The sequence below is a fragment of the Bombina bombina genome, chromosome 5, assembly GCF_027579735.1.
Source record: "Bombina bombina isolate aBomBom1 chromosome 5, aBomBom1.pri, whole genome shotgun sequence".
In the NCBI taxonomy this organism is placed as follows: domain Eukaryota; kingdom Metazoa; phylum Chordata; class Amphibia; order Anura; family Bombinatoridae; genus Bombina; species Bombina bombina.
The window spans coordinates 195,439,458-195,451,766 of NC_069503.1; the positions used below are offsets into that span (position 1 = coordinate 195,439,458).

Sequence of the window (12,309 nt, forward strand, 5' to 3'; positions counted from 1 at the left end):
TGACCAAACATAAGTTGTTTTTTTTAAAGTAATAAAAAACCTGCTTTTATGTCTAGTGCATTCTATGTTATTGTGTAATTCAGTATGTACAGCTATATTTCAGTTAAAAGGTTACCAAACTATGGCCCAGATTACGAGTTTTGTGTTAGAGGCTATGTGGTGCTAACGAGCAGTTTTGTCTCACCGCTCACTTACATGCAGGGCTGGTATTACGAGTTTTCAGAAACCCGTCGTTAAAAGGCAAGAAGTGAGCGTTGAACAAAATTTTGCACATTTACCGCACTCCAATACCAGTGCTTCTTAAGTCAGCAGTGAGATGGTCGTAGGTGCTCGTGCACGATTTCCCCATAGGAATCAACGGGGAGAGCCGGCTGAAAAAAAGTCTAACACCTGCAAAAAAGCAGCGTAAAACTCCTTAATGCAGCCCCATTGATTCCTATTGGGAAATAAAATGTATGTCTACACCTAACACCCTAACATGAACCCCGAGTCTAAACACCCCTAATCTTACACGTATTAACCCCTAATCTGCCGCCCCCGACATCGCTGACACCTGCATTATATTATTAACCGCTAATCTGCCGCTCCGGACACCGCTGCCACCTACATTATACTTATGAACCCCTAATCTGCTGCCCCCAACATCGCCGACCCCCTACATTATATTTATTAACCCCTAATCTGCCGCCCCCAATGTCGCTGTAACCTACCTACATTTATTAACCCCTAATCTACCTCCCCCAACGTCGCCGCCACTATATTAAAGTTATTAACCCCTAAACCTAAGTTTAACCCTAACACCTCCTAACTTAAATATAATTACAATAAATCTAAATAAATATTCCTATCATTAAATAAATTATTCCTATTTAAAACTAAATACTTACCTGTAAAATAAACCCTAAGCTAGCTACAATATAACTAATAGTTACATTGTATCTAGCTTAGGGTTTATTTTTATTTTACAGGCAAGTTTGTATTTATATTAACTAGGTAGAATAGTTACTAAATAGTTATTAACTAATTACTAACTACCTAGCTAAAATAAATACAAATTTACCTGTAAAATAAAACCTAACCTAAGTTACAATAACACCTAACACTACACTATAATTAAATAAATTAAATTAAATACAATTAACTAAATTAAATTAGCAAAAGTACAAAAAAAACACTAAATTACAGAAAATAATAAACAAATTACAGATATATAAACTAATTACACCTAATCTAATAGCCCTATTAAAATAAAAAAAGCCCCCCAAAATAAAAAAAAAACCCTAGCCTAAACTAAACTACCAATAGCCCTTAAAAGGGCCTTTTGCGGGGCATTGCCCCAAAGTAATCAGCTCTTTTACCTGTAGAAAAAAAATACAAACAACCCCCCAACAGTAAAATCCACCACCCACATAATCAACCCCCCAAATAAAATACTATCTAAAAAAACCTAAGCTCCCCATTGCCCTGAAAAGGGCATTTGGATGGGCATTGCCCTTAAAAGGGCAGCTAGCTCTTTTGCAGGCCCAAAGTCCCTAACCTAAAAATAAAACCTACCCAATACATCCTTAAAAAACTAACACTAACCCCCTGAAGATCGACTTACTGGGAGAAGTCTTCATCCAAGCCAGGCGAAGTGGTCCTCCAGACGGGCAGAAGTCTTCATCCAAACGACATCTTCTAGCTTCATCTATCCGGCGCGGAGCGGGTCCATCTTCAAGACATCCGACGCGGAGCATCCTCTTCATCCGACAACTAAAGCTGAATGAAGGTACCTTTAAGTGACGTCATCCAAGATGGCGTCCCATAGATTCCGATTGGCTGATAGAATTCTATCAGCCAATCGGAATTGAGGTAGAAAAAAAATCCTATTGGCTGATGCAATCAGCCAATAGGATTGAAGTTCAATCATATTGGCTGATCCAATCAGCCAATAGGATTGAGCTCGCATTCTATTGGCTGATTGGAACAGCCAATAGAATGCAAGCTCAATCCTATTGGCTGATTACATCAGCCAATGAGATTAAACTTCAATCATATTAGCTGATTGCATCAGCCAATAGGATTTTTTCTACCTTAATTCCGATTAGCTGATAGAATTCTATCAGCCATTCAGCATCTAAGGGACGCCATCTTTGATGACGTCACTTAAAGGTACCTTCATTCAGCTTTAGTCGTCGGATGAAGAGGATGCTCTGCGTCGGATGTCTTGAAGATGGACCCGCTCCGCGCCGGATGGATGAAGATAAAAGATGCCGTCTGGATGAAGACTTCTGCCCGTCTGGAGGACCACTTCGCCCGGCTTGGATGAAGACTTCTCCCGGCTTGGATGAAGACTTCTCCCGGTAAGTCGATCTTCAGGGGGTTAGTGTTAGATTTTTTTTTAAGGGTGTATTGGGTAGGTTTTATTCTTAGGCTAGGGACTTTGGACCTGCAAAAGAGCTAAGTGCCCTTTTAAGGGCAATGCCCATCCAAATGCCCTTTTCAGGGAAATGGGGAGCTTCGGGTTTTTTAGATAGTATTTTATTTGGGGGGTTGGTTGTGTGGGTAGTGGGTTTTACTGTTGGGGGGGTTGTTTTTTTTTTGTTTTTTTTACAGGTAAAAGAACTGATTACTTTGGGGCAATGCCCTGCAAAAGACCCTTTTAAGGGCTATTGGTAGTTTAGTTTAGGCTAGGGGTTTTCTTTTTTTGGGGGGGGGGGGCTTTTTTATTTTAATAGGGCTATTAGATTAGGTGTAATTCGTTTAAATATCTGTAATTTGTTTATTATTTTCTGTAATTTAGTGTTTGTTTTTTTTGTACTTTAGCTAATTTAATTTAGTTAATTGTATTTAATTTAGTTAATTTATTTAATTATAGTGTAGTGTTAGGTGTTATTGTAACTTAGGTTTGGTTTTATTTTACAGGTACTTTTGTTATTTATTTTAGCTAGGTAGTTATGAAATAGTTAATAACTATTTAATAACTATTCTACCTAGTTAAAATAAATACAAACTTGCCTATAAAATAAAAATAAACCCTAAAATAGATACAATGTAACTATTAGTTATATTGTAGCTAGCTTAGGGTTTATTTTATAGGTAAGTATTTAGTTTTAAATAGGAATTATTTAGTTAATGATAGGAATATTTATTTAGATTTATTTAAGTTAGGGGGTGTTATGGTAAGGGTTAAACTTAGGTTTAGGGGTTAATACATTTAGTATAGGGGCGGCAGATTTAGGGTTAATAAATGTAGGTAGGTGGCGGCGATGTTAGGGAGGGCAGATTAGGGGTTAATAATATTTAACTAATGTTTGCGAGGCGGGAGTGCGGCGGTTTAGGGGTTAATATGTTTATTATAGTGGCTGCGACTTTGGGGGCGGCAGATTAAGGGTTAAAAATTGTAGGTAGGTTGTGGCGACATTGGGGGCAGCAGATTAGAGGTTAATAAATATAATATAGGTTTCGGCGATGTTGGGGGCAGCAGATTAGGGGTTCATAAATATAATTAAGGTGGCGGCGATGTCCGGAGCGGCAGATTAGGGGTTAATAATTTTATTATAGTATTTGCGATGCGGGAGGGCCTCGGTTTAGGGGTCAATAGGTAGTTTATGGGTGTTAGTGTACTTTTTAGCACTTTAGTTATGAGTTTTATGTTATGGCGTTGTACCATAAAACTCATAACTGCTGACTTTTAAATGCGTTAGGGATCTTGACAGGGTAGGGTGTACAGCTCACTTTATGGCCTCCCAGAACAGACAGTAATCCCATAGAAAAAAGACTTTACGAAGTTTACGTAAGTCGTTTTGCGGTAAGGCCAAAGAAGTGTGCGGTGCCCCTAAACCTTCAAGACTCGTAATACCAGCAGACGTAAAAAAGCAGTGTTAGGACCTCTTAACGCTGCTTTTTTACCTTAACGCACAACTCTAGCCGTATGGTATTAACTGATGCAGTGGCTCAAAAAAACGCATCATATTACTTTTATTTTTTACAACCGCATACAATTGTGGCATCACCCATTTGCCAACAAACCGCTATCTGTCCCTCATTTGGCAGCTGTGATGGAGCTTTAATTGCAGGAACATAGCAGCTGGGGAGATTGCTCTCTGCCTTATAGGTTAAAGGGCTGGTTCTTCCACTCTTACCTAATATGCTTTACACAGAAATGTTGGGAAACCGTGCTAGTAATGCACTATTATTAGTGTCTAATTATCAGGGCAGGAAGTAGTCAGATAAGTAAGATATTGCAGTTGTCAGAAACAATACTTTTTCCTGTATTTAATATTGGGTGATCAAGATCTGATACATTGTAGTGACATTTTTCTTTCATGTAATTGGCAAGAGTCCATGAGCTAGTGACATATGGGATATACAATCCTACCAGGAGGGGCAAAGTTTCACAAACCTCAAAATGCCTATAAATACACCCCTCACCACACCCACAATTCAGTTTTACAAACTTTACCTCCTATGCAGGTGGTGAAGTAAGTTTGTGCTTGATTTTCTACATTGATATGCGCTTCTCAGCATTTTGAAGCCTGATTCCTCTCAGAATGTCAGAGGGATGTGAAGGGAGTATCACCTATTGAATTATATGGTTTTCCTTGCAGTAGATCTTTTTCATAGGTTCTCTGTTATCGGTCGTAGAGATTCATCTCCTACCTCCTTTTTTCAGATTGACGATATACTCTCATATTCCATTACCTCTACTGATAACTGTTTCAGTACTGGTTTGGCTATCTGCTATATGTGGATGGGTGTATTTTGGTAAGTATGTTTTCATTACTTAAGACACTTTCAGCTATAGTTTGGCACTTTATGTATTAATATAAAGTTCTAAATATATGTATTGTACTTATATTTGTCATGAGTCAGGTTTATGTATATTTCCTTTTGCAGATTATCAGTTTCATATTTGGGGAAAAAAACACATTTAGGAAAATATTTTTCTTACCTGGGGTATAGTCTTTTTTTCAAATTGACTGCTTTTTTATTAAATTTTCGCGGGCAAAATTAGGCTTGCGAGGTCGCAAAATGCGGATGCTTATTGAGTCATTCTTGGCGCAAGAATTTTTTTGGTGCGAAGGTATGTCTGGTGACACAAATTCGTCATTTCCGGTGTCTTAGTTGACTCTGAGTTTCCTTGCACAAGGTTGTTTCTGCAGTGACGCGTGTCATTTCCGGATGTTGTTAGCGCCAAAAAATTTAATTTTGCGTTGTGCGTCATACTTGGCTCCAAATAATTTCATTATTTAAAACCCTATTTCTATATGCCTCTTGCCTTTTTCTATGTCGGAGGGCTATGCTGTTCGCATTTTTTTCCCATTCTTGAAACTGCCATATAAGGAAATTAATAATTTTGCTTTATATGTTGTTTTTTCTCTTACATTTGCAAGATGTCTCAATCTTATCCTGTCTCAGAAACCACTGTTGGAACCCTGCTTCCTGATAACAGTTCTACCAAAGCTAAGTGTATCTGTTGTAAATTTGTGGAGATTATATCTCCAGCTGTGGTATGTAACAGTTGTCATGATAAGCTTTTACATGCAGAGAATCTATCCATCAGTATTAGTACAATTTCTGTTGTTCCTTCAACATCTAATGTACATGATATCCCTGTGAATATAAAAGATTTTATTGCTGATGCGATTCAGAAGGCTTTGTCTGCTACCCCGCCTTCTAATAAACATAAAAGGTCTTTTAAAACTTCTCATAAAATTGATGAAATTTCAAATGACCGACAACATACTGAATCATCCTCCTCTGATGAGGATCTATCTGATTCAGAAGATCCTACCTCAGATATTGACACTGACAAATCTACTTATTTATTTAAAATGGAGTATATTCGTTCCTTGTTAAAAGAGGTGTTGATTACGTTGGATATTGAAGAAACTAGTCCTCTTGATACTAAAACTAGTAAACGTTTAAATTCTGTTTATAAACCTCCTGTGGTTACTCCAGAGGTTTTTCCAGTTCCTGATGCTATTTCTGATATGATTTCTAAGGAATGGAATAGGCCTAGTACTTCTTTTATCCCTTCTTCAAGGTTTAACAAATTGTATCCTTTGCCAGCACTTAGATTGGAGTTTTGGGAAAAGATCCCCAAAGTTGATGGGGCTATTTCTACTCTTGCCAAACTTACTACTATTACTATGGAAGATAGTACTTCCTTTAAGGACCCTTTAGATAGGAAACTTCAATTTTATCTAAGGAAAGCTTATTTATATTCTGGCTATCTTCTGAGGCCTGCCATTTCTATGGCTGATGTTGCAGCTGCATCAACTTTTTGGTTGGAAAGTTTAGCGCAACAGGAAATGGATCCTGATTTGTCTAGCATTGTTCGCTTGCTTCAACATACTAATCATTTTATCTGTGATGCCATTTTTGATATAATCAAAATTGATGTTAAATCTATGTCTTTAGCTATTTTAGCTAGAAGAGCTTTGTGGCTCAAATATTGGAATGCTGACATGGTATCTAAGTCTAGATTACTATCTCTTTCCAAGGTAATAATTTATTTGGCTCTCAGTTGGATTCGATTATTTCAACTGTCACTGGGGGGAAGGGAGTTTGTTTTGCCTCAGGATAAAAGACTTAAGTGTAAATCTAAAGCTTCTAACCGTTTTCGTTCCTTTCAACAAAATAAGGAACAGAAACCCAATCCTTCCCCCAAAGAATCTGGTTCCAATTGGAAACCTTCTTTAAGTTGGAGTAAATCCAAGCCGTTTAAGAAACCAAAGCCAGCCCCCAAGTCTGCATGAAGGTGCGGCCCTCATTCCAGCTCAGCTGGTAGGGGGCAGATTAAGATTCTTCCAAAGCATTTGGGCAGATTCTGTCCAAAATCAATGGATTCCGAGTAATGTATCTCAAGGGTACCGAATAGGATTCAGAGCAAATCCTCCTGTGAGAAGATTTTTTCTCTCACGCATCCCAGCAAATCCAGTAAAGGCTCAGGCTTTTCTGAAGTGTGTTTCAGACCTGGAGCTTTCAGGGGTAATCATACCAGTTCCGTTTCAGGAACATGATCTGGGGTTTTATTCAAATCTATTCATTGTCCCAAAGAAAGAAAATTCATTCAGGCCAGTTCTGGATCTGAAAATTTTGAATAGTTTTGTAAAAGTGCCAACTTTCAAAATGGTGACTATAAGGACTATTCTGCCTTTTGTTCAGCTAGGGCATTATATGTCCACGATAGACTTACAGGATGCATATCTTCATATTCCGATTCATCCAGACCACTATCAGTTTCTGAGATTCTCTTTTCTAGACAAGCATTACCAATTTGTCGCTCTTCCATTTGGCCTAGCGAAAGCTCCAAGAATCTTTTCAAACGTTCTCGGTGCCCTACTCTCTGTAATCAGAGATCGGGGTATTGCAGTGTTTCCTTATTTGGACAATATCTTGGTACTAGCTCAGTCTTTACATTCTGCAGAATCTCACACAAATCAACTAGTGTTGTTTCTTCAAAGACATGGTTGGAGGATCAATTTACCAAAAAGTTCTTTGATTCCTCAGACAAGGGTCACCTTTTTAGGTTTCCAGATAGATTTAGTGTCCATGACTCTGTCTCTAATAGACAAGAGACGATTAAAATTGGTTTCAGCTTGTTGGAACCTTCAGTCTCAATCATTCCCTTCAGTACATGTGCATGGAAGTTTTAGGTCTCATGACTGCAACATCGGACGCGATCCCCTTTGCTCGTTTTCATATGAGACCTCTCCAGCTTTGTATGCTGAATCGGTGGTGCAGGGATTATACAAAGATATCACAATTAATATCCTTAAATCCCAATGTTCGACTCTCTCTGACTTGGTGGTTAGATCGCCATTGTAAAGTTCAAGGGGCTTCTTTTGTTCGTCCAACCTGAACTGTAGCACAAGGGGTTTGGAAATCTCAAGAGACAAGGTTACCAATCAATATTTTAGTGCTATTTTCAGGGCTCTTCAGGTTTGGCCTCTGTTGAAGAGGGAACCATTCATTTGTTTTCAGACAATATCACAACTGTGGCATATGTCAATCATCAGGGTGGGACTCACAGTCCCCTAGCTATGAAAGAAGTATCTTGGATACTTTCTTCTGCGGAATCCAGCTCCTGTCTAATTTCTACTGTACATATCCTAGGTGTAGACAATTGGGAAGTGGATTATCTCAGCCGTCAGACTTTACATCCGGGGGAGTGGTCAATCCATCCAGATGTGTTTTCTCAGATTGTTCAGCTGTGGGGTTTTCCAGAAATAGATCTGATGGCTTCCCATCTAAACAAGAAACTTCCCAGGTACCTGTCCATGTCCAGGGATCCTCACCAGACCTTCTATCTCAAGGTCCGTTTTTCCATCAGGATCTCAAATCATTAAATTTGAAGGTATAGAAATTGAACGCTTAGTGCTTAGTCATAGAGGTTTCTGACTCAGTGATTGATACTATGTTACAGGCTCGTAAATCTGTTTCTAGGAAGATTTATTATCGAATTTGGAAGACATATTTCATGGTGTTCTTCTCATAAATTCTCCTGGCATTCTTTTAGAATTCCTAGAATTTTACAGTTTCTTCAGGATGGTTTGGATAAAGGTTTGTCTGCAAGTTCATTGAAGGGACAAATATCTGCTCTTTCTGTTTTATTTCACAGAAAGATTTCTAAGCTTCCTGATATTCACTATTATGTACAGGCTTCGGTCCGTATCAAGCCTGTGCATTCTTTGAACATTAAACTACTTTCTTGGAAAGTGTTGTTCCTTTTGGCCATCTCTTCTGCTAGAAGAGTTTCTGAATTATCTGCTCCTTCTTGTTAATCTCCTTTTCTGATTTTCCATCAGGATAAGGCAGTTTTGCGGACTTCATTTAAATTTCTACCTAAGGTTGTGAATTCTAACATTAATAGAGAAATTATTGTTCCCTTTTTGTGTCCTAATCCTAAGAATTCTTTGGAGAGATCCTTCCATTCTTTGGATGTTGTAAGAGCTTTGAAATATTATTTTGAAGCTACTAAAGATTTCAGGAAGAATGCTAGTCTATTTGTTGTCTTTTCTGGTTCTAGGAAAGGTCAGAAAGCAACTGCCATTTCCTTGGCATCTTGGTTAAAGTCAGGTCAGGCCCCGCCTCAGAGAATTACAGCTCATTCTACTAGATCAGTCTCCACTTCGTGGGCTTTTAAGAATGAAGCTTCAGTTGATAAGATTTGCAAAGCAGCAACGTGGTCTTCTTTGCATACATTTACTAAATTCTACCGTTTTGATGTATTTGCTTCTTCGGAAGCAGTTTTTGGTAGAAAACTTCTTCAGGCAGCTGTTTCAGTTTGATTCCTCTGCTTATGTTTACGTTTTTTTTTCTTTTCAACTATGAGAAAAAACTTATATTTTTTTGGTTGTGGATTTTTTCAGCGGTAAATGGCTGTTATTATTTTTATCCCTCCCTCTCTAGTGACTCTTCTGTGGAGTTCCACATCTTGGGTATTACTATCCCATACGTCACTAGCTCATGGACTCTTGCCAATTACATGAAAGAAAATATAATTTATGCAAGAACTTACCTGATAAATTCATTTCTTTCATATTGGCAAAGAGTCCATGAGACCAACCCTTTTTAAGGTGTTTATGATTTTTTGTATAAAGCACAATTATATTTCCAGTTGCTTTTTTTGATGCTTTTTACTCCTTTCTTTATCACCCCACTACTTGGCTATTCGTTAAACTGCATTGTGGGTGTGGTGAGGGGTGTATTTATAGGCATTTTGAGGTTTGGGAAACTTTGCCCATCCTGGTTGGATTGTATATCCCATACGTCACTAGCTCATGGACTCTTGCCAATATGAAAGAAATGAATTTATCAGGTAAGTTCTTACATAAATTATGTTTTTTCACCTCTGCACTATGATATTGAAAGTTGCTGTGTTTTTTTCTAATGGTAGGTTGGGATTATCTTTTCTATATATTTCAGTTACTAGTAGTTCTGCTAAAACTTCTCAAAGTACTCAAAAAGGAATATTGATGTGTAAAATTGTATATCTAAATACATGTAATTGTTAGTATGTTTTGTTCATCTTTTCTTTCTCTTTTTTAGGAATTGTACCCTGCTTTTTGTATTCATAACGGAGGATCTGATTTGGAAAGACTACCTACTGCAAGCACCTGTATGAATCTCCTGAAACTTCCAGAGTTTTATGATGAAAATTTGATGAAAAACAAGCTTCTTTATGCCATTGAATGTGCCGCTGGCTTTGAATTGAGCTGAGTTGGAGAATAAAATGTTTCACCAAGGGACTAATAATTAGTGCCTACACTTCACCATCTAATGTTATTTCTGGAGAATTGGCTTAATTGAACTTAAAGCCATTTTAAAATCTGCCTTGTTCAATGGCTGTTATTGTTTAACTTGTCATTGATGCAGCGTTTTAAGATTCTTAATAAAATGCAATGTGTAAGGGGTGCTTTCCAGCTAAAAATGAGCTTATTTAAAGCACAGGGGTTTCTCAGTGGAGCTAACCAAAGATAAAGAATTGGCTTTGTGCTGTTAGGATATTATCTCCAGAAGCAAAACATTTTTATAAATAAACGAAAACTGGTTGTTTAATGGTTTAAAACAGGGTTCCCCATCTTGCAGAAAAAAATAACAATGCTTAGCATACAAAACAGAGGGATTAATTTAGCCAGACCTATTTCTCCTGCACCAGAAATATTACAAATGTTTTAACAGTTTCTGCGTATTTTGTTCTCTACCGTCACAAAACTGGTAAAACGTCCGATGGTGGAGTTTAAAAAATATTTTATTTGTTCTATTATGACCTAAAAATATGATCAGTGGCTAAAACAATACAAAAAAAGACTTTTAAAGAGTTGGTCTATCTGTTTTAAGTGCTTATGTACAATGTACAACATCATGAGAAAATGCTATCCATAAACCGATGTGAATATAATTGCTTTCTGTGTTTTGTTCCCATTTCTGTACAGATTTCTTTTGTATCAGATTTTTTGTCATGTAGTACATTTATGGCTAATAAGAAGAACATATAATACCACCTATTAAATATAAATACAATCAAGAAATGTGGCTTTGTTTGTTATGTTTCACATTTAGCTACAGAATATAACAAAATAAATATATAGTTGTGTACGCCAATGGTAAAAATATTACATTTAAAACTGAATATCCCATAAAATGTTTAATTAACGAAAATATATCAACCTGATTTTGTACTAACATTGTGCATTCATCATACTTAAGGGAACATAGTACTCAAAATACCAAATACCATGCAAGAGTACAATCTCATTTTTACTTGTTACTAATGAGGCACTGCAAAGGATACCATATACATTTAATTACATTGGGTTTTGCAATGGGCGTATCCCTGAACTAGTCTTGATTTGCAAACTCTTGTGCTACACACATCACTGGAAAGCCAGTCTTATCTTTGCCGCCACAGGAGAAAATTGAAGAATGGAGGTGCTCCAGATTCTTTCTTGAGAGGGTCCTCAGACCGAGTTAAGGGGCCAATTTCCCCCCCCCCCCCCCCCCCCCAGAGAGCTGCTGTTTGGGACAGAGGAAATATTTGAAGTTTTGTGTAGTGACAGCCTAATTTACCTTTAGAAAATTGTGATAACAAAATGACAATGTTAAAGGGGCAGTAAACTTACACATAGTGTATAATTATATAACATTAGCTTACTGGCACATTTATACTTTCAATTATTTCAGAGAAATTGTATGTAAAAACCTAATTTTACCAGAACGCCGCTCCTTGCTCTACTGAGCGGGTCTGGTTTTTCTACAGCGCATCGCAGCAACACTGTCTAGTCACAGTGTGCCCCGTGACGCCATTAAAATAAATGTAGCTCGTTCTCGCTCTGGTCTAGTAGCGGGAGCGAGCTACATTAATTTTAATGGCGCGACGGGGCACACTGTGACTAGACAGTGTTGCTGCGATGCGCTGTGGAAAAACCAGACCCGCTCAGTAGAGCAAGGAGCTGCGTTCTGGTAAAATGAGGTTTTTACATACAATTTCTCTGAAATAATTGAAAGTATACATCTGCCGGTAAGCTAATGTTATATAATTCTGCACTATGTGCAGAATTATATAGCATTAGTATGAAAGTTTACTGCCCTTTTAAATATCTTTGAAAATGTTATTTTATGTACTTATCTTTACCATGCAGTTCTTAATTTTTGATTTATATGTATATGCAAAAATATGTTGCTTGTATACTACAGCCTCTAATGGGTCATACTAAATCCAACCTCAGAGACTCTACTCACATCTTATTTGGCTGATCAGGACCTTCAAATTGACACATGGGACATCCTTTAATGAGCACCATTATACTTCATGAATCT

General features: G+C 37.5%; 1 protein-coding gene across 2 annotated transcripts in view; it reads left to right on the plus strand.

The window, feature by feature from the left end:
* Positions 1 to 11,021, plus strand: part of UBE3C (ubiquitin protein ligase E3C) — a 551,478-nt gene extending 540,457 nt beyond the window's left edge. For both annotated transcript variants that reach the window (XM_053713824.1, XM_053713825.1), the window contains exon 24: positions 10,039 to 11,021. In XM_053713824.1, the coding sequence (XP_053569799.1) occupies positions 10,039 to 10,209 (171 nt within the window). In that variant the 3' untranslated portion in view covers positions 10,210 to 11,021. The remainder of the gene's footprint in view (positions 1 to 10,038) is intronic.
* The last annotated feature ends 1,288 nt before the right edge of the window (positions 11,022 to 12,309 follow it).